General features: G+C 61.4%; 1 protein-coding gene across 1 annotated transcript in view; it reads right to left on the reverse strand.

Annotated features, from left to right (window-relative positions):
* Positions 1-20,263, reverse strand: part of ADAP1 (ArfGAP with dual PH domains 1) — a gene marked incomplete at both ends in the record, with an annotated part of 63,764 nt that overhangs the window by 11,110 nt on the left and 32,391 nt on the right. Inside the window, 4 exons of the mRNA XM_079718326.1 lie at positions 365-511; positions 1,334-1,446; positions 8,653-8,735; positions 13,254-13,345. Coding sequence (XP_079574452.1) covers positions 365-511; positions 1,334-1,446; positions 8,653-8,735; positions 13,254-13,345 — 435 coding nt within the window. The remainder of the gene's footprint in view (positions 1-364; positions 512-1,333; positions 1,447-8,652; positions 8,736-13,253; positions 13,346-20,263) is intronic.

Consider the following 20,263-nt stretch of genomic DNA (forward strand, 5'->3'; position numbering starts at 1 on the left):
CACAGAATGGCAGAGAATATTTGCAAATCACCTATCTGATAGGGGATTAATATCCAGAATATAGAGAGAACGCCTATGGACAGACTTTGAGGGGGCTGCTTGGGGTTCCCCCCACCCTCGCTGGGTGGGGACACAGGGGCGATGGCCACAGGGTGGGGTGCAGCACTCTGCCAGCCAGCTGCCACCCTTGTCTCTTCACAAGGCCTCTAGGCCCCCTCCCCAAGGGCCCGGCTGGCTCCCCACTGCAGCCATGGCAGGGTGGTCTGGTGGCCCCTTGGCCCCGTGCCTGCCACCCTGGGGGTCCGCTGGGTTCTCCTGAGACAGTGGGGGTGGTCCAGCCGCCACCACCCCACCGTGCACCCACCTTGCCGTCCTCGTGGTAGACGAAGATGTTTCGAGTACTGTTGTCTTTCAGGTAGGTGACCTGCAGGCCGTGCGGGTGACCTATCTTGGCCGGCTGGAAGGTGGCGTTCAGATGCTCGATCTTCATGATGGCCTTGGGCTCCTTGGCCTGGGAAGCAAGGCCCGGCCTCAGCGCTGGGCTGGCAGGGAGTCTCCAAGGTCAAGGGAGCAGGCAGGGTGGGCTCCGGATGCCGGCCACACACCTGCTGTCCCGCGTGGCTTTGAGCAAGTTACTTACCCTCTTTGGGCCTAGGCTCCCTGGCCTAAGTCTAAGGTAACAGCATCCCTTCCTGGGGGATGACAAGGCAGGCGCTCAGCATGTAGGCTGACCCCTCCTCTGCCCCGTCTGGTCCGCCCTGCTCGCGGCCGGGCCCCCACTCCTGCTCCCAGCCTGCCAGCCCAGCCTCTCTCCTCTCCTTGCACTGGGGGCCGGCGGACTGCCGTGGGGCGCCCTCTGGCAGAGGCGGCGGGCCTGAGGGCCACGAGCTGCCGTGGTCACTGCATCACAGGGTCACGTTCTGACCTGGAGCCGGTCTGCTCCGGGGGTGTGTGGGGCTCGGCCAGCTGCCCCGCCACACTGGGACCCCCGGCGCCTCCCCACGCACTGCCTGCAGCACCCGGGGTCACCCTGGCGTGCTTGCCGGGTGCCGGTCCCCTCTGTCCCTCACAGGCCTGGGAGTGTCTGCCAGGGGAGGGCTTGCCACCTCTGTGCCCCAGGATCACCCACAGCACAGGGAGTGGCTGTGACCGGGGTGGGTGGAGGGGTCCCCACGGGGGCCGGCAGGTCCCCACGGGAGAGGGCAGCTCATTTCCCGGGAAGGGCACAAGGGCAGCCAAGGAAGTGGCACTGCCGTCCAGGGGCTAGTGTCCAGCCGCCCCAGGCCCCGGGTGGGAGGCCCGGCTGCTGCCCTTGGCCCTGTGCCCAACTCACGTCACTTCTGTTGAAATACTTGAGGGCCCCCTCGCGTTCCGTCAGCACAAACTTCCGGCTTAAGAACTGCCCGTTGTCCCGGCCGCGCTTCCAGAGAAAGCCTTCTCGGTACCCTGGGGGACAGGGGCCCAGTCAGACGGCCGCCACGGACCCGGCCTGGCGGCTGCCGCCCCGACGAGGCAGAGGCCGGGGTGGGCCCGCGAGGCCGGCGGCTGTGAGCGGGCATCAGCCTGTCCTTGGACCCCGGGCCACCCCTCTCCACCGGGCTGCACGCTCCTGCCCTCTCTCTCTCCTTTCTCTTGGCAGGTGTGGCAGGCACGCGGGGATGTGAGGGCACCGGGCGGGCACACGGTGTGCGCTACTTGGGTGTGAGCAAGGGCCTGGGGACGGGCCAGTGTCCTCGATCATCCGGGGGCCCCAAGGGTACCACAAGGGCCCTCGAGAGAGGGGGGCGGAGGGAGAAGTGAGCCCGGCAACACTGGGGCGACGGGGCCTCGGCCAAGAATGTGGGGAGCACCCCGGGGCCGGGCGGTGCAGGGGGAGCCCCCAGGAGGAGCCAGCCCTGCCCCCTCCTCAGCGTTGGCCCCGAGCCTCATCGTGGAGCCCCGACCTCCAGGGACCGCAGGGTCCGTTGAAGGGTCCACAGGGTCGCTTGAAGGCACGAAGCCCGCGGTCAGCGTCCCAGCAGCGGTGGGTGAGAAGGCAGCCCCTCAGGTGGCCGCGGCCGCCCTGAGCCCTCTCTCGCCCTCTCCCCTCTGCCTGTTCTGGGGCTTGTGTCTGAGGTCTGCCCCGCACGTGCCCCAGGGGCTGGGCCAGCTCCCTCTCAGCACCACGCTCTGGACGTGCTGCTGCCAGATCAGGGATTCGCGCCTCTTTGTCCCCAGCGGGGCCCTGTGGATACCGGGCTGTCCACCCACACCTGGTGGACAGACGCCTGGTCGTTCCCGGCCTTCTTGAGCAGCCCTGCTGCGTCCCGTGCGGCCGTGTCTTCCAGGGGGCGCCCCACTGCCTCTGGCCGTGTCTTCCAGAGGGCGCCCCACTGCCCTTGGGCATAGTCTGGGGGCACATGGCTAGGGGCGGGGGCCCTCACAGTCATTGCCCTACAGCTTTCCCTCTGCTCCTGCCCTGGGGAGAGGGTCCCGCTGCCCACGTGCGCTGAGTGAGATCCCTGCCAGGCGCCGTCTGAGGCTGGTCCGTGCCGGGGGTGCCGTCAGTAGGGGTGGTGCCCAGAGCCCAGAGCCTGACGGCGTGGCTTTTGTAGTTTGGACGCCACCGCTGGGTCCTGGCCCCCAGCCCCCAGCTCCAGCCCGCTGCCACCCATCGGCTGTCCTGGCAGCCCCATGTCCAGCACCATGGAGGCTAGGAGCTGTTTCTCTGCTCTCGAGATGTGTGGTCCTGAAGAGGCAGCAGCCTGGCGTCGGGGACGGGGCAGCTGGCGCCTGTCTGTCTGCGGTGGGACAGTGCCCGATGAGGCCTACTCCCTCCCCCCCGCGACTCAGAGGTCCCTGGCACCCTCAAAGCCTGTGCAAGACACGGCCCCCAGGGCCCCTGCACACAGCGCCAGCAGGCACATCCCCTCTGTGTGCACCAGGGAGCAGGGCCACCACCGGGTCCCCAAGCTCAAGCAGGGCCCTCCCTGGAATGTTTGTTGGCTGACTCAGTGAGCATTTGGCTGGAAGTCCACTTGCCTTCGGCTCAAGGCCGGCCCCCCTGGACCCTGCATTAGCCACACAGAGAAGTGCCCAAGGCGCAGCTTTTCTGCAAGGACGTTCCCCGCCAGCACCCCTGGCCACGCACTTGCACGGCCATCTCATGTCCCCCACATGGGCCTCTAGGAGCATCCTGTGGTCATCCCCACTGCAGAGGACGAAGCTGAGGCTGGCGTGGAGTCCTGTCCAAGGCCAGTGGCCAGCAAGGCTGGAGCCGCCAGCCCGGTCAGCGGTTCCCAGCCCCCAGGAGCCCGCGCCTGCCTGCGGGGCCCAGCAGGGGGCAGCAGCGCCTCGGGATGCCGGGCCCGGAACGGGGGCGTCTCTGCCGCAGCCGGAATGGCGCTCCCACTGGTCACGCCTGAGGCGGCTCTGCTAACATGTCCCGGGCCAGCCCAGGGGAACAGACGGAAACGCTGGCCCGAGTCTGCCTGGCTCCCAGGCCCAGCGGGAGGTGCTGGCCAGGCCCCTGCCTTCGCCCCAGCCTCCGCCCCAGCAGACGGGCGGCTCCGCGGCCTGAAGGTGGCGGCCCCCGATCTGCCCACGTCCAAGCTCGCCCGAGCCGTCCTCGCTCAGCGGCCCCCCAACCCCGTGATGTGGGACGTGTGCAGCCCAGACTGCCGTGGGGACGCCCGCCCACCGTGTCCCGGGCTCCAAGCCGCGGGCCCCTCATCACCCACCCTGAGGTGGGCCCAGGCCCTGGGAGATTCCCGAGCCCACTCCCAGGCTGTCGCGGTGCAGCACCCGGCACACAGCTGCGGGCTGGCAGGGTCTGCTGCTCGGCCTCCCGCGTGACCCCTGCCAATGGCACCCCCCCTGCCCCGGCCCACACCCGGGGCCCGGCTGGCTAGAAGGGACCATTTTCTCCCAAAGGGCTGGCCGGTGCTGGGGCAGAATCCAGGGCGTTCACCCAGTATTTACTGAGCGCCTACTGTGTGCCGGGTCCAGGACTCGCTGCTGGGGAGCTGGAGGAAGCAGGCCACTCCCGGCCCCGCTCAGCCGCCTCTTCTCAAGCCCTGCGTGGGGTGGCCCGGGACGAGCCCAGAGAGACCGTGGACGCCAGAGCCGGCGACGAGATGCCCACTGGGGTGGACCAGTGACCAAGTCACAGACTGACCACCCCCCAGTAGACAAGCAGCAGGGCAGCGGGGCAGCTTCTCAAGTTGGACATGCACTTCCCACGTGACCCAGAGAAACGTGAAAACACAAACGTGGTGAACACACGTTCACGTGTTCACAGCAGTTTCACGCGTCAGCGTCACCGACTGGACACGACCCATGTCCCTCAGCCGGGGACCAACTGGTCCCTCGCACAGCGGACGCTGCGCTGAGACGGCTGCGCGCCAGGCTCACAGGGCAGCCGGGCGGGGCTCAGGCGTGCGGCGCCGAAGGGAGCCGTCCGTGAGCTTCCAGCGAAGGCGCACGTACGGGCACAGAGCAGACCCAGGCAGGTGGGGCGGGGGACCCAGGCAGCTCGAGGAGCTGTTCATCAGGTGTGCAAGTCACACGTTAACGTCGTAAAAAACTGGAGCAGGGACCACATGGCCGTGCTGCAGGGAGGCACAGGGCTTGCCGGGGGCCGGGCCAGGCGCCCTGTGCCCAGGCCCCAGGGTGGCCCTCCCTGGCTAGGAGGTGGGCCCCCATGCCAGGTGGCTTCTCCTGGGCGGTGCCCCGTGGAGGGTGTCCCCTGGGCACGGGTGGCACTAGGGATAACCCCTCCAGCCGCCTCCCCAGAAGGGCCAGGACCTGGTTTCCGGGTTCTGCTCCCCAAGAGGCCGGCAAGAGAGCCCTGGGAGCCCCGGTCCTCCACCTCTCAGGTTCCCAGCTGCTCCGGCTGAAACGGCCAAAGGGGCCGGTGGGGAAAGGTTGAAGGCCGAGGGTCAGTGGGCGCAGGCTGGGCTGAGGGCGGTGCTGCTAGGACTCAAAGCCCCTTGTCCGGTGTTCCAGGAACATCACAGGCTTTGGGAACAGCACACGTGGCGGGTGCTTCTGGGTGTGAACGTGGGTGTGAACGTGGGTGTGAACCTGAGATCCGTGTGTGACTGCATCTAAGAGCACACGCGTGTGAACGTGTGATTTGTGGCTACACGCACCATGGGAGTGTGTGTGAGCCCGTGTGAACACGCAGGGGTCGTGTCAGGGTGGCACCAGGAGGGGGACAGAAGCGCCTGCCTCGTGTGTGGTTCCAGCCCTGCCAGGGATGCCTCGGGCCCTGGATGCCCTGTGCCTGACGTCCCTCCACGGTCCCACTGCGACCCTGCGTCCCCACCACACAGACGGGGACGGGTGGGGGGGGCCCCGCCACCCCCTCCCGGGAGCCCCCGGCCCACCGCCCCCAGGGCTCCACGCTCTCCGAAGGGGGCTGAACCCGCGAGGCAGGCCCGACCAAGCCGCGCAAGAAGCGCTGAGTGTGTCGGCAATGGGGGCGGCCGGCCCTCCGGACAACAGGGGCCCTTGTCGCCCGTGAAAGGCGGCCATTGAGGCTCTGGCTGCAGGCGAGGACGGTCCGGGGACGGAGCCAGGAGCAGCTGTTACCCGGGGTCACCCCGGCGAGGGGCCTGCGGGGCGGCAGAGGCGCAGCCCGGCCCCGGCGCGCCCAAGCCTCGGTCCTGTTATCCCGGGGCGAGCACCTCCCGCACCCATGACCTTGGCCGAGGTCAGCCAGGAGCGCCAGCCGCACCGGTGACCTCAGCCAGGCTGGCACCTGCCGCCACACCCACCACCACAGCGGAACCGGCAAAGCCAGGCTGGCACCCCAGCAGCGCCGAGGCCGCCGCCGTCCTACCCGGAGGCCACGCCCCCGCTCTGGGGGTTGCTGGCCAGTCCCCACCCGGGTCACATCTGTCCACAGCGCTTTTGCTGTGGTGACTTTTCCCCCACGGCCACTTAGTGGGCACCTGTGTCCCCTCCCTGCCCTCACAGCTGGGTTCCTTGTTATCACAGGGACCCGTGGAGACGTCCTTTGCTCTGGCTCAGATCCTGTGACGCCGCTACCGTGCTGTTGCTCAGACTGTCCAGCTCGGCCCCGGCAGTGACACTTCCTCCGCGGATGCCCTAAGCGCACCGGGTGGGGACTGGGCTCGCCTGAGGCCCCGGCAGGCGTCGTGCTGGGAGAGACCCCCGCCCACGACCGAGGGTCCCCAGCAGCCCCCCGAGCCCACCCCAGGCAGGTGGGCGTCCCGGCCCCGGCCTCCCTTGGCCACGTCACACCTTGGAGCGGCCCTGCCCTGGCCCCGCGGTCCCCCTCCCTGGCACATCCCCATTCTCGGGGACCGTGGGCGTGTCGGCCCCTGTGCTGTGGGAAAGGCGCTCCTGGGGGGGCTGGGCCTCGCCAGGGATGTGGCTGGGGCCGGGCCGGGGGCCTGGTCGCCTGCCATCCCGACAGAGTGCCGGGCGGGGCTCTGGTCCAGGGGCCCCGGCCAGCCAGGCAGCAGCGGCTGTGAGAAGCGGCACCCCGGGTCTCCTGAACGCCGCCCTCCCCCAGGAGGAGGCCGGTGGGGGCAGCGGTGGACGACGGGGGGCTCCGCCGGGAGTGAGGTTCAGAGGCTGTTCAGGACCCGCGCGCAGAGCCAGGGCCCAGGCACCTCCGGGAACCCAGGGGGCTCCCAGCAGCTGGTGCCCCCGGCACTCCCCACGTCTGCTTGAGGGGCCCTGCCCCACGGGTGGCTTGGTGAGCACTTCCGTGGAGTCAGGGGACCAAGCCGACGGTCCCCAGGGCCCCACACACCCAGAACTCTGTGCCTGTAAACGTCAGGGCTCTGCTGGGTGGGGGGCGGTGGGGAGCCACAGATGTGAATCTTCAGGGCTCGAGGGAGGGGGGCGTTCGTGTTCTGGGCAGGGTGGGTGGGCTTAGAGAAATGGGAATCAGAGCCCCACTAAGGGTCTCTGCACCGAGGCCACGAGCAGCTGCCGCCTCGTGTGGGGAGCACAGACAAGGCCCGAGGCCGGGGCCCCCCATGCTGGAGGTGACGTGTGAGTCGGGGGGAGGCTGCAGAGCTGCAGGGGCCGGGCGATCCGAGAGGGGGGCACGCGTGCACAGGACCCCCGGGGTGGGGGCCGGCACCGCCTGCTCCAGCCAAGCTCTCACCGTCACCCCCTGTGGGGCCTGCACCCCGCCCGGTGCCCCCTCAGCAGCACCCCAGCAGCGTCCCTGGGCCCAGCTGAGCTCGCCCCCCTTGCGCCCCGTGAGGGCTGGCCCTCTGCGGCCCCCAACACAACCTATCCAGGTGAGACAAGGGCCTGCCTCCGCAGGTGGGCCCCAGCCTTTGCTCTTCGCTGCCCCGAGGGTCTGACGGAGAAGCCGTGGCCTTCGAAGGCCTCCCGCTCCATCCCGCCACGTGTGCACCCCCAACGGGCTCTCCCCATCCCAGTCCCCTTGCCCGGCGCCCGAAGCACTCCCGAGGTGTCGTTTCACGAGAGGGATGGCAGCAGTGCCACCCTGTGCACAGCCCTGCCCTCTCGGGAGGGCCCCAGAAGCGGGCCGGTGCGCCCACATCTCCCGGCCATCGTGACTAGGTCACACGCCCACCCCTGACCAGCCAGGACCAAAGCTAAGACTCTTCCGGCGTTTCCGACCCAGGCGAAAAGTCTGGACCTGCCGCAGTAAAGCCACCACCGGCAGGGGCGGTGCCACCCCGAGAGCAGAACCAGAGCGGGAAGCACGAGCAGGTCCTGCAGCGCTGACTGAGCCCCCCCCCCCCCCCGGCTCAAACTGTGCCTGAAGCCAGAGCAACTGTGTGAGCCACTTCGTTCCCTGTTCTCCTGGCGCCCACCTGGGTTGCACTACTCTTGCTCGCCACCAGAGGTCCTGACGCAGGAACAGGCACAAAGTCCTGCACCTGCCTCTGAATCGAGGCCGCACGCCACGCGTTATAAATCGCTGAGATGTTTATGCCTGGGAGACAAAGGCTGTGGGGTGAGCCTTCCTGGGGTCCCAGAGCAGGGAGGCCGGGTTTCAGGCAGGACGGGGCACAAGCGCCCCAGGGCTGAACAGGCACAGGCGCCCACGTCCCCTCTCCCTCGCATGTCAGGGGCATCAGGAGAGGAGGAAGTGGCTCTCTGGGGTGGACCGTAATTGAATCCCGGCCACGTCCCAGCCCTGGGCCACGTCAGGGGCTCGGGAGGAGAGGGGACCTGGAGCCGCCTGCTGTGCAGGAGCGTGGGCTGCACGCAGAGCCCCTCCCGGCCAACGGGGGATAAAGGGGCCGATCCCACGACAGACCCCTGGGCCGCCCGCATGTGATCACCCCCAACCCGTGTGCTGACAGAGCCCCCGGGGCCTGGCCCCCCCTCCCTGGGCCCCACTGGCCCAGGCCCATCCACACCCCTCCTGCCAGGACCCACCCACCCTGCGGGCCCTCCTGCTGCCACCAGGCTGGAGGGCCCCGGGCAGCCCCCCACCCCTCGGTCGGGGCTCAGGGCTGGGCTGTGAGCAGCTGCGGGGACCCCTGGTGCCAGGTCAGCCGGCTGGTGTCAGGGGCCAACGGATGGACACGGATTCAGAACACTTAAGCGGTCGCCCAGGTTCCTAAGGACCCTGCTCCAGCTCCGTGAGGTAGGGGCGGGGGGACAGAGAGAGCGGAAGGACAGACGGACAGGTGCCGGCGTCCTCACCTGCAGAGTAGGGTTCCTGCCGCTCGGGGTGGGTGAACTCCTGCCGTTCGTACTTGGCCCGGATCCACTGTTCCCGCAGGAGCCTGGGGAGAGAGGGGACGGGCTGGGGGACAGTCTGGCCTGAGCGCAGGCCCGCAGGAGCTGCCGCGCAGAGGGGTGGCCCTGGGCTCGGTCCTGCCGCCTCGCAGGTGGCGGGGCTGAAGGGCCACCAGCTTTGGGCTTGAACACTGTTTGCTAATCAGACAGTTTCACCACTTCATAGTCCCCTTTTTAAAACTGAGATGTAATTCACGTACCATAAAACCCACCCGTTTAAGGGTTCGCTTCAGCACTTCCTGGTGTCCTCACAGGCTGCGCAGCCACCACCAGGGTCTGGTCCCACAACAGTCCGTCCCACCAAATGGAACCCCATCCCAGTTAGCAGTGCCCCCGCCTCCCGGCCCCAACCGTGAGTCCGCTTCCTGCCGGGACGTCTCCTGTGCCTGGAACGTGCGATGTGCTCAGAGTGTCTGGGGCTCATCCATGTGGCAGCTCGGTCACCGCCCCCCCCGCTCCGTCTGGGAGGTCGCGCTCACGTCCGGGTCCAGAGAAGGAAAAGGCCCAGCCAGCACCTGCCCCCCGGGGCCCACCCCGTGCTCCCCAGAGAGCGGCTCCCCAGGGCAGCGGTGGTCGCAGGTCACGGGAGGGCAGCAGGCAGGGGAGGCAAGGCAGTGAGGAGAGGGCTGGCCCCGCGGGGGCGGCCTGACGCCCCGCAGCCCCCGGCCGCGCCCCTCTCCCAGGCCGCCCCTCCCGTGGGGTCCCCCACGAGCAGCCAGGTGGGCACTTGGCAGCCCTGCCCTCAGCCCGAAGTCTTCGGCGCCAGCTCCCCCGTCCCTCCGGTGCTGACACGGCCCCATGACCCCGGTGGCATGGCCTCACCTCGGCCCCCCTCAGCCCGCTGTGCCCACCTGTGGCCCTGGCAGCCCCTGGCCCCCTCATCTCCCAGATCTCACGGCTAATGTGCAAAGGCCCCCGTCCCCAGACGCCACCACAGCCCGAACTTCTGTTTCAGATGCAGGTAGATTTGAACTGATGTCACTGCAGAGGTGGCTGCGACTGGGGGGCAGGGGGCAGCTGGGGCACAGCTGACCACTTCCTCCCCGCGTGGACTCACGGGGCCCGTCTCCCACCGGGCACCTGGGCACCAGGCGGGGGCGGCCACACCCGCTGCACGGGCTGGCGGACGACCGATTCCCGCTCACGGGCCTGCCCTCACAGGATGCTTTCCCCTGGGCGCTCAGCCCCACGTCACTAACCTGCTCAAAAGCCAGGGGCTGGGCTGTGCCCCTGGGGAGGTGACCCCTCGGCCATGGCCTCCCCTTCTGCACAGACGGCCTTGGGAAGACGGTGACAAAGTTCCATTCTCGTGCTGGGGGCAGCTCTCACCTCCAGCCGCCCCTGCGAACCCAGACCTCCTCCCGTCTCATCCGTGTGACTTCCGAGGCTGTCATGGGCCACACGGTGTCCCCATCCCGCCAAGTATGTATGCTGGAGTCCCGACCTGCATGGCCTCGGGCCTACCCTTGTCTGGAGACGAGACGGCCGAGGCCAGTGAGCCGGGACAAGGCCATCCTGGTGCAGGAGCCCTAACCCCACGTCACCGGGGCCCTCAGGAAAAGGGGCGTCTGGACACAGGCCGCAGAGGGACAGCCACGTGAGGACACGGATGCCGGCCCCGGGAAGACCACCCCACACAGCCCCAGGACCGGGAGACACAATTTCTCCTGCTCACACCGCCGGCCTGTGGCCCCTCTTCGGGGGCCTCGCCTGGGACCCGCCAAGGGAGGGGCACCCACAGGCCCACAGCTGCCTTGAGTGGGGCTGGCTCCCAGCTGCCCCAGCCACACAGCAAGCAGGAGGCCCGGCTCCCAGCAGAGGCCAAACTGAGGGGGCTGGCCTGACCACCACCCGCAACGCTGGGGTTGAAACTCAGGGCACCGGTGGCACCGGAAGGGAATCCGGGCCCCGGCCGCTCTCTGAGTCACGCGGCCAGGCCCTCTGCTTCTCACGTTGCCCCAGCTGGCGGGGTGGGCTCCCAGCTCCAGACAGCAGTGGGGCTGGGGGACACTGTGTCCAGAACCCACCCTGGGCCAGACCCCGGCCACCTGGCTCACCACCTCATTACACCCTCGTGATGCCCCGGGGCGGGGGGGCAGGCGGCATCCTTCCAGCTTCACGGCTGAGGAAACGGAGGCCACTGGGTCTTAGACTGCCGGGAGGCTGCTGCGGCCCCTGTGCTGAGTGTGCACAGCTGAGGAGGTGCACTTTCTCCACAGTGTACACGGGCATTCACACCCCCTCCACTGCTACACAGCTCTCCACAGTGTACGCGGGCATTCACACCCCACTATACAGCGCTCCACAGTGTATGTGGGCATTCACACCCCCTCCACCGCTGCACGGCTCTCCACAGTGTACACGGGCATTCACACCCTGCTGCACGGCTCTCCACAGTGTACACGGGCATTCACACCCCCTCCACTGCTGCACGGCTCTCCACAGTGTACATGGGCATTCACACCCTGCTGCACAGCTCTCCACAGTGTACACGGGCATTCACACCCCCCTCCACTGCTGCACAGCTCTCCACAGTGTACGCGGGCAGTCACACCCCGCTGTACAGCTCTCCACAGTGTACACGGGCATTCACACCCCCTCCACCGCTGCACAGCTCTCCACAGTGTACACGGGCATTCACACCCCCTCCACTGCTGCACAGCTCTCCACAGTGTACACGGGCATTCACACCCCCTCCACCGCTGCACGGCTCTGCACAGTGTACGCGGGCAGACCTGAGCACCTGAGTCTGGGGAATGGGGCGGGCTCGGGTCCTGTGAACCTTCACTCAGTGGAGGTTTCCGGAAGGTGGGGCCCATTGGGGTTCAGAGTACCCTCCCAGTGGGGACGCCTGGTCACCCAAGAGGCCCTGACCACACAGCCCTGCAAGGAGGCTTTGCACGGACCAGGCTGCAGAGGGGCTGGCCGAGCCCTGGGCAGAAGACAGGCCTGTGGCCGGTCTGTCCCCTCGCCACACGCTCAGAGCGGTGGGGATGCAGGGTGTGCATGCGAATGGCCCAGACCACAGAGGAGCCTGTGGCTGGGTGAGTAAAATCAGGTCTAGAATCAGCTGCCATCTTGCTGATTCATACCGAGACGGAGCCGGTGGGGTGGGGCGCGAGTTCCCCGGGAGCCCAGAGCCCAGGATGCGCCAGGGCCTGGGGGGCCGGCCTGCCCGTGAAGGGGTGTAGGGGTGGGCGCGGCGCGCTGAGGTGAGGCCGGCCTCGGTCTCCCTGCCTGTGAAGTGTCCGCACTGGACGCGCCTCCCAGCCTCCCCACTGCGGCCGCCAGCAGGCCCCCGGTCTCCCACGCCTCGTTCACACAGAACTAGAAACACACAGCCCTGCGTGCAGCCCGGGTCCAGGTGCCACCGGGCGGGGTCCCCGGGGTGTGGGGTTCACCAGTGAGTCAGGAGGCGACAGCGCTGAGCAAACAGGAGGGAGGTGCCGCCCGGGGGGCCAGGGCCGGATGCAGGGCGCCCAGGGCCCTCGCAGCCACGGGCGCGTCCCCGGCCTGGGAGGAGGTGGGGCTGCGTCCCTACCCTCCTTTCCCAGAAAAGGAAACTCCGGGAGGGGCTCTCATCACAAGAGGGGCCCTTCACCTCCGAGCCGCAGCTGAGCAGCTGTGACACGGGCCAGCTGAGGTGGGGGCCGTCAAGGGCGTGAGTGACCCTTGAGGGCATTGGGAGGGTTGCCAGGGATGGATGGGTGGGTCTGATATGGGTGGAGAAGGTATGAGGGGTGCTTGGGGGGGCCAGCTCGTGAGACAGGGGAGGGTCCCCAGGAGCCCCCCAGGAGGGATCTGGAGACCCCTGGTGGGCAGGTTCCCTGCTGGTGCTGAGCCTGACACAGGCAACCGACCCCACGGGACTGGGGTCCCAGCCCCACCGCAAGCACCTCCCCTGACTTCCAGAACCTTCTGGAACCCCACAGTGTGCTGCCCTGTGCTGGGCGCCGGGAAGAGAGATTCGAGGAGCCCACCCTCCCTTGAGCCCATGGGACCCAAGGAGGAAAGGCCTCTGCAACCCCTTGGCTCTGAGGGGGCCAGAGGAGGGGGGAGGGGTCCTCAGCAATGAGCGGCGGCCGAACGGAGCCAGCCTGGGGGCTGGGGTCCCGGGGGGTCAAGCAAGGGCCTCGGGTGGAAGGAACAGCCGGGGGATGTTGGGGCGGGAAGGGCCTGGGGAGTGGCCATCCAGCCCGGAGGGGGAGCCACTCAGGGACCACGGGGGCGGGAACCCAGGTGGGGTGCAGATGGGGACACTGAGGTCGGTGCGGGGCTGGGGTCACACGGGAGCAGGCCCGCCTCCCCAGGTCCACGCCCGGCGCACCAAGCACCAAGACCAAGCGGAGGACAGCCTGGACGGGGCCCCCAGGACGCAAGCCCGGCGCCCACCTTCCCTCACCCCGGCCCCTCCCGCCGCCCAGCGGGTCGTCCCGAGCCGTCTCCAGAGCCTGCGTGTGCCGGCTGTTTACCAGCGACCCTGACAAAAGCCCTTTGTTACTCACTGGCAGTCGGAGGCTGAGGGCCGGTAGTAGAAGGGGGGCACTTTGGACTCGAATGTGGCTCTGGCGACATGGTTTCCGCGGGAGGTCATGAACTGCAAGAGAGAGGGTGGGTCAGGGCCCCAGAGGCCAAGGCCGGCTGACCCCAGGGCCCTGGCAGCTCGCTGCCTGGAAGGGGTGAGCAGGGGCAGGGGACTGCCCTTCCCCACAGCTGGCTGGGGCCAGGTGCCTCCAGAAAGGGGCCCTCCTTGGGACGAAGGCCCTTGCCCCTGGCCTCACACGAGGCCTGGCTTGTCCACTCTGCCTGAGCGGCGCAGAAGGAGCCCATGTTCCTGTAGGGCAGCCAGGCTGCAGAGACCAGGCATGCGACCGCAAGCTGTGAACAAGCTGGGGGGTGGGGGTGACGGGGAGCCTCTGGAGCAGCCGCCACGCGGGGCGTCCCGGGCACAGAAATAGCACGTGCAAAGGACCTGAGGTGGAGCGAGCTGGGCGTACTGGAGGAGATGCCCTGGCCTGGCCTGGCAGGTGTGGGAAGGGGGCCTGACCACAGGGGCCTCAAGGGCAGGGAGGGAGTGTGCGCTCCAGGTGCTCTGACCCGTCCCTCTAAGTCATCGCATTTGAGGACCATCAGGCCGTGGATGTGGAGGATCCATGGGGAAAAAATCACAAACAATAAGATACTTCAGCAAAAGGCTGGTACCAACTTGGAGTCCTAAAAGCGATGGCTTTTCTATACAAAACACCAATCTGCTCAGAGGTCTAATAGGAGGAAAGGCCCGCCGCTAAGAGCAGGTGGACAAAGCACCTAAGAACTAGCTCTAGTGAGGATCATTCAGTCTCTATGAAGAAACTGTCCTGTGCTCCAGGGGAGCAAAAGAAACTCCAAAGACATACCAAGTCCTTGGTCAGGGAGACAGAAAGCATGCTGTCTCCTTGTGTTGGTCTATTTTTAGCAATTCTCAAAAAAAGAAAACCAGGAATAGAATTTTCAAGAGCTAGCAAAGATTCTAAAGTTCATTTTAAAATTAACAAGCAAAAGCATCCTAGAAAATTCTGAAAACGAAGATGCTTCCTACCAGATATTCAAACCTGTTATAATGCTATTATGAGTCAAACAGTTCTGACCAGAAAGCCTAAAAGGTCCAGAAACAGATCCAATAGGATCTAATATCCAATACTAAACAGGTTAGTAAGACAAGTGGTGTACAAGAGTGGTAACATCTCCGATCGACAGGGGAAGTGCCCATTAGTTGATGACCAGTAAGAAACTGGAAACTACTGGAGAAAAGGGGGTATGCTTTTCAGCAAAGTAAACTCCAACTGGATTAAAGACTGAATTTCCAAAGTTAAACAACAGAAATAGTAGATGAAGGGAATTTCTTGGCGGTCCAGTGGTTAAGGCTCCATGCTTACACTGCAGGGGGCACAAGTTCAACCCCTGGTCAGGGAACTAAGATCCCGCGTACCATGCAGCATGGCCAAAGGTAGATGAAAATCATGGGATGATTTAAAAAATAATTTTAGGAAAATATGGAAGGAAATCTTCATGACTTTGGGTTAGGAGTGGTTTCTTAGAGGTGACACCAAAAGTGTAAGTAACAAAAGAAAAAAAAAATCAATGGAACTTCATCAAAATTAAAAACTTTTGTGTTTCTAAGGACACCGTCAGGAAAGTGAAAAGATTTACGAACCTTAAAAACACGAGGCTCATGAGAAATGGACACAAAATGCCACACAGCATAGGACTGCTTTTGTAAACATCCAGAACAGGCAAATCCAGAGACAGAAAGCCAACTGGGGGTCTTAGGGGGAGGGGAGTGGCCACTAAGGGGGACGGGTTTCCCCTGAGCTGAGGGAAATGTTCTGGAACTAGACGGAGGTGATGGTTGAACAAGATTGTGAATGTGCTTTATTTTTTTACTGCAGCGTAGCTGACATACAGTGTTGATTTCAGGTGTACGGCATCGTGGTTCGACATTTATACACATTACGAGATGACAAAGTTATTACAACACTGTTGACTGTGTTGACTGTGTATCCCGTGCTGTACGTTACATCCCGTGACTTATCATATGACTGACGTTCGTGCCTCTGAATATCCTGTACCTACTTCTTCTGTTCCCCCACCCCCTTCCCTCTGGCAACAGCTGTTTGTTCTCTGTACCTATGAGTCTGTTTCTGTTTTTTAATATTTGTTAATTTTGTTTTCCAGATGCCACACGTAAGGGAGATCACACAGTACTTCTCTTTCTGTGTCTGACAGATTTCACTTAGCATAATACTACCCTCTAGGTCCATCCATGTTGTCGCAGATTGTAAAATATCACTCTTTTTTATGGTTGAGTAATATTCCATTGTATATATACACCACATCTTCCTTATCCATTCATCTGTAGGTTGCTTCCATATCTCGGTTATTGTAAATTACACTGCAGTGAACACGGAGGTGCGTATATCTTTTGGATTAAAAATGTTCTAGTAAGCACCCAGGAGTGGGATTGCAGGATCATATGGTAGTTCTGTTTTTAATTTTTGGAGGAATCTCCATACTGTTCTCTGTAGTGGCTGCACCAACCAGTGTAGGAGGGTTCCCTTTTCTTCACATACTCTCCAGCACTTATTACTATTATTATTTTTTAATGAATTTACTCATTTACTAACTTATCTATCTCTGGCTGCGTTGGGTCTTCGTTGCTGCGCGTGGGCTCCCTCCAGTTGTGGCGAGCAGGGGCTGCCCTTTGTTGCGGTGCGCGGGCTTCTCACTGTGGTAGCCTCTCCTGATGCAGAGCACAGGCTCTAGAGTACAAGCTCAGTAGTTGTGGCGCACGGGCTCTAGAGTGCAGGCTCGGTAGTTGTGGCGCACGGGCTTAGCTGCTCTGCGGCATGTGAGATCTTCCCGGACCAGGGCTTGAACCCGTGTCCCCTGCATCGGCAGGCGGATTCTTAACCACTGCGCCACCAGGGAAGTCCAGCATTTATCCAGCATTTGTTACCTGTAGACTTTTTAATGATGGCCATTCTGACTGGCGTGAGGTGGTACCTCATTGTGGTTTTCATTTGTATTTCACTAATAATTAGCGACAGTGAGCACCTTTTCATGTGCCTGTTAGCCATATGTATGTCTTCTTTGGAAAAATGTCTGTTCAGGTCCTCTGCCCATTTTTAATTGGACAGTTTCTTTTTTTGATACTGAGTTGTATGAGTTCTTTGTATATTTTGTGTAATAACTCTTATTGCATAAATTGTTTGCAAATATCTTCTCCCATTCGGTAGGTGGTTTTTTCATTTTGTTGACAGTTTCCTTTGCTGTGCAAAAGCTTTTTAGCTTGCTGTGGTCCCATTTGTTTAGATTCCTCTTGCTTCCCTTGCCTGAGGAGACAGGTCCAAAACGATACTGCTACGACCGATGTCAGGGCGCATACTGCCTGTGTTCTCTTCTAGAAGTTTTATGGTTCCAGGTCTTATATTTAGGTCTTTAATCGATGGTTTCAGGTCTTACACTTAGGTCTTTGTCCATTTTGAGTTTATTTTTCGTATATGGTGTAACAAAGTGGTCCAGTTCCATTCTTTTGCATGTGGCTGTCCAGTTTTCCCAACACCATTTATAGAAGAGACTCTCCCCCATTGTACGTTCCTGCCTCTGGATTATTCGCTTCATTTTTTAAACATTTATTTTATTGAGGACTTCCCTCGTGGCGCAGTGGTTATGAATCCGCCTGCCAACGAAGGAGACACGGGTTCGAGCCCTGGCCTGGGAAGACCCCACATGCCACGGAGCAACTAAGCCCGTGCGCCACAACTACTGAGCCCGCGAGCCACAACTACTGAGCCTGCGAGCAACAACTACTGAAGCCCATGCGCCTGGAGTCCATGCTCTACAACAAGAGAAGTCAACACAATGAGAAGCCCACACACCACAAGGAAGAGTAGCCCCCGCTCGCCGCAACGAGAGAAAGCCCGCGTGCATCAACGAAGACCCAAGGCAGCCAAAAATAAAATTTATTTAAGAAAATTATTTTATTGAAGTATAGTTGATTTACAACGTTGTGTTAATTTCTGCTGTAGAGCAAAGTGATTCAGTTATACATATTATATATTCTTTTCATATTCTTTTCCATTAGGTTCATCACAGGATATTGAATATAGTTCTGTGTGCTGTACAGTAGAACTTTGTTGTTTATCCATTTATACATAAGAGTTTGCATGTGCTCATCCCAAACTCCCAGTACTTCCCTCCCCCAGCTCCTCTCCCCACCAGCAACCACGAGTCTGTTCTCTGTGTCCGTGAGTCTGTTTCTGTTTCATAGATAAGTTCATTTGTGTCATATTTTAGATTCCACATATAAGTGATATCATAAGGTATTTGTCTTTCTCCTTATGACTTACTTCGCTTGGTAGGATAGTCTCTAGGTTCATCCATGTAGCTGTAAATGGCATTATTTCATTCTTTTTTATGGCTGAGTAGTATTCCATTATATACATGTACCACTTTGATTGTTCACTTTAAAATGAATTTTATGTTATATGAATTTCACCTCAGTAATTGAAAAAATTACATAGCTCCTTAAGAATATAAACTGCACTTTTTGCATTTTAAAAATATTATTTTAAAAGTAAGGTTAAAATACAACCAACAGGATGAGAAGAACTACTTGCAAATACTAAATCTGACAAGGGATTTGTGTCCAGAAGACATAAAGAACTCAATAATAAAACCACCTAACTCAATAATAAACAGACAACCCATTTTTAAAACGGGCAGAGGATCTGAATGGACATTTCTCCAAAGAAGATAGACAAAAAGGGACTTCCCTGGTGGCGCAGTGGTTAAGAGTCTGCCTGCCAATGCAAGGGGCACGGGTTCTATCCCTGGTCTGGGAAGATCCCACATGCCGCGGAGCAACTAGGCCCGTGAGCCACATCTACTGAGCCTGCGCTCTAGAACCCGTGAGCCACAACTACAGAGCCCACGTGCCACAACTACTGAAGCCCGCGCGCCTAGAGCCCGCGCTCCGCAACAAGAGAAACCACCGCGATGAGAAGCCCGCGCACCGCAATGAAGAGTAGCCCCCGCTTGCCGCAGCTAGAGGGAGCCCGCGTGCAGCAATGAAGACCCAATGCAGCCAAACATAAATAAATAAGTAAATAAATTAAAAAAACGAAAAACAAAAAGAAGACACACAAATGGCCAAGAAGCGCATGAAACGATGCTCAACGTTACCCATCGTTAGGGAAATGGGGGCCAAACCCACGAGACCCCACCGCGCACCCAGCAGGACGGCTGGAGTCAGACAGATGGCAATGGGCGCTGGAGAAGACGCAGAGAAACGGGGATCCGCATGGATCGTTGGTGGGAATGGGCAGCTGTGCTGGGAAGAGCCTGGCAGATCCCCAAACATGAAACACAGAGCCACCGTGGGGCCCGGCAGTGCCACTCCCTTCTGAGAGAACGGAAAGCACAGAAACAGTCTGAGCAGCACTGTTCAGAAGAGCTGGGAAAATGAGACAACCCAGGTGTCCATCAGCTGGTGAACGGATAAACAAGATGTGGGCCATCCGTGCGATGGAAATGACCTCGGCCATAAAAAGAAATGAAGTGCTGACACCTCGACGACACAGATGAATCCTGAACACATGGTGCTCAGTGAAAGAGGACACAGGAGCCACACGTGGTGTGATTCCACTGACTCGAAGCGTCCGGATCAGGCAAATCCATGAAGACAGAAAGCAGAGGTCCTACTCGCAGCAGGAGCTGGGGTGGGGAGAGTGCTGGGGAGAGGCGGCTAGTGGGCACAGGCTTATCTGGGGATATGAACATATTCTGAAATTAGATCGTGGCAATGGTTGCACAGCCCTGAGAATTCATGAAAACTACTGAATTGTACACTTTAAAAGGGTGAGGTGTATGGTGTGTGAATGACAGAAATCAAGCTGTTCTGAGTAAAAATAATCTGAGGGTAGGGCAGGCCTATCTAAGTGTGCTGTAAACCCTAAAACCACAAAAGGCAAGGTTGATAAATGTGATTACTTCAAAGTAAAAACGTTTCCACTGCAAAAACCACCATGAGCAGAGTCAAAAGACACCCTTAAGAAAAACGTCTTCACCTACCGTCTCTGAGGGCTGCAGCCCTCCTACGTGAAAACCCCCGAGAAAACGGAAGCAGCTCACAGCGGCGGCTCAGGGCCCGGAAGCTCACAGATGGCTCTGAAACGTCTAAGATGCCGCACCTCACACTCAAGACGAGAAAAGACCCTACTGGGAACAAGGGTTCACCTCTCTGTCGGCAAAGACGGGCCCTGAGAGACAGGGGTTGGCGGGAACGCGGGCAAACGCTCTCACACGTGTGGGCACAGGCGTGGCTAAGAGGGGAAACTGGCAAAATCCTTAAAACAAGTCACGGAGCCTCTGACCTCCCCTTCGAGGAATGTGAGCCCCGCCGCTGCCCCCCCGGCAGGAGGTGATGCTTCTGTGAGGCCGTCCGCGGCCCGGTGGTCACGGTGGGAAGACCCCCTGTGCCCTTGTGTGCACGGAGGAGCCTGCTGGGTAAACTGGGACTCTCCAGGCAGGGGTGCGCTGGGCAGCCGCGGCCTGAGACACACGGCTGTCCCAGGGGCACCCGCGCTCCCTGGAGTCTGTGCACGCGGACACGGGGAAACGCCCCAGGGTCCACCACCCGTGACCGTGGTCCGTCCACACAGTGGGTGTCACCGGGCCTTTATAAAGTGGGGGAAGCGCTCGCGTGGTGGTTTAGGCCTGGGGGAGGGGTGGGAGCTGAGGGCTCGGGGTTCTTTCTGAAGTGATGAAAATGTTCTAAAATTGACTGTGGTGATGATTGCTCAACTCAGCGACTATGCCATAAACCGCTGAATTGTGCTTCAAAGAGTGAGTTGTGTGCCTTGTGAATTATATTTCAATAAGCTTCTTTAAAGAAGATGCTACAGAAAAATACAAAGTTCGGGGGAAAAAACATGAAAAGAAACAAAAGGAAAAGGCACGGATGAGGGTCCCGCGC

Source organism: Hyperoodon ampullatus, assembly GCF_949752795.1.
Source record: "Hyperoodon ampullatus genome assembly, chromosome: 14".
Taxonomy (NCBI): Eukaryota; Metazoa; Chordata; class Mammalia; order Artiodactyla; family Ziphiidae; genus Hyperoodon; species Hyperoodon ampullatus.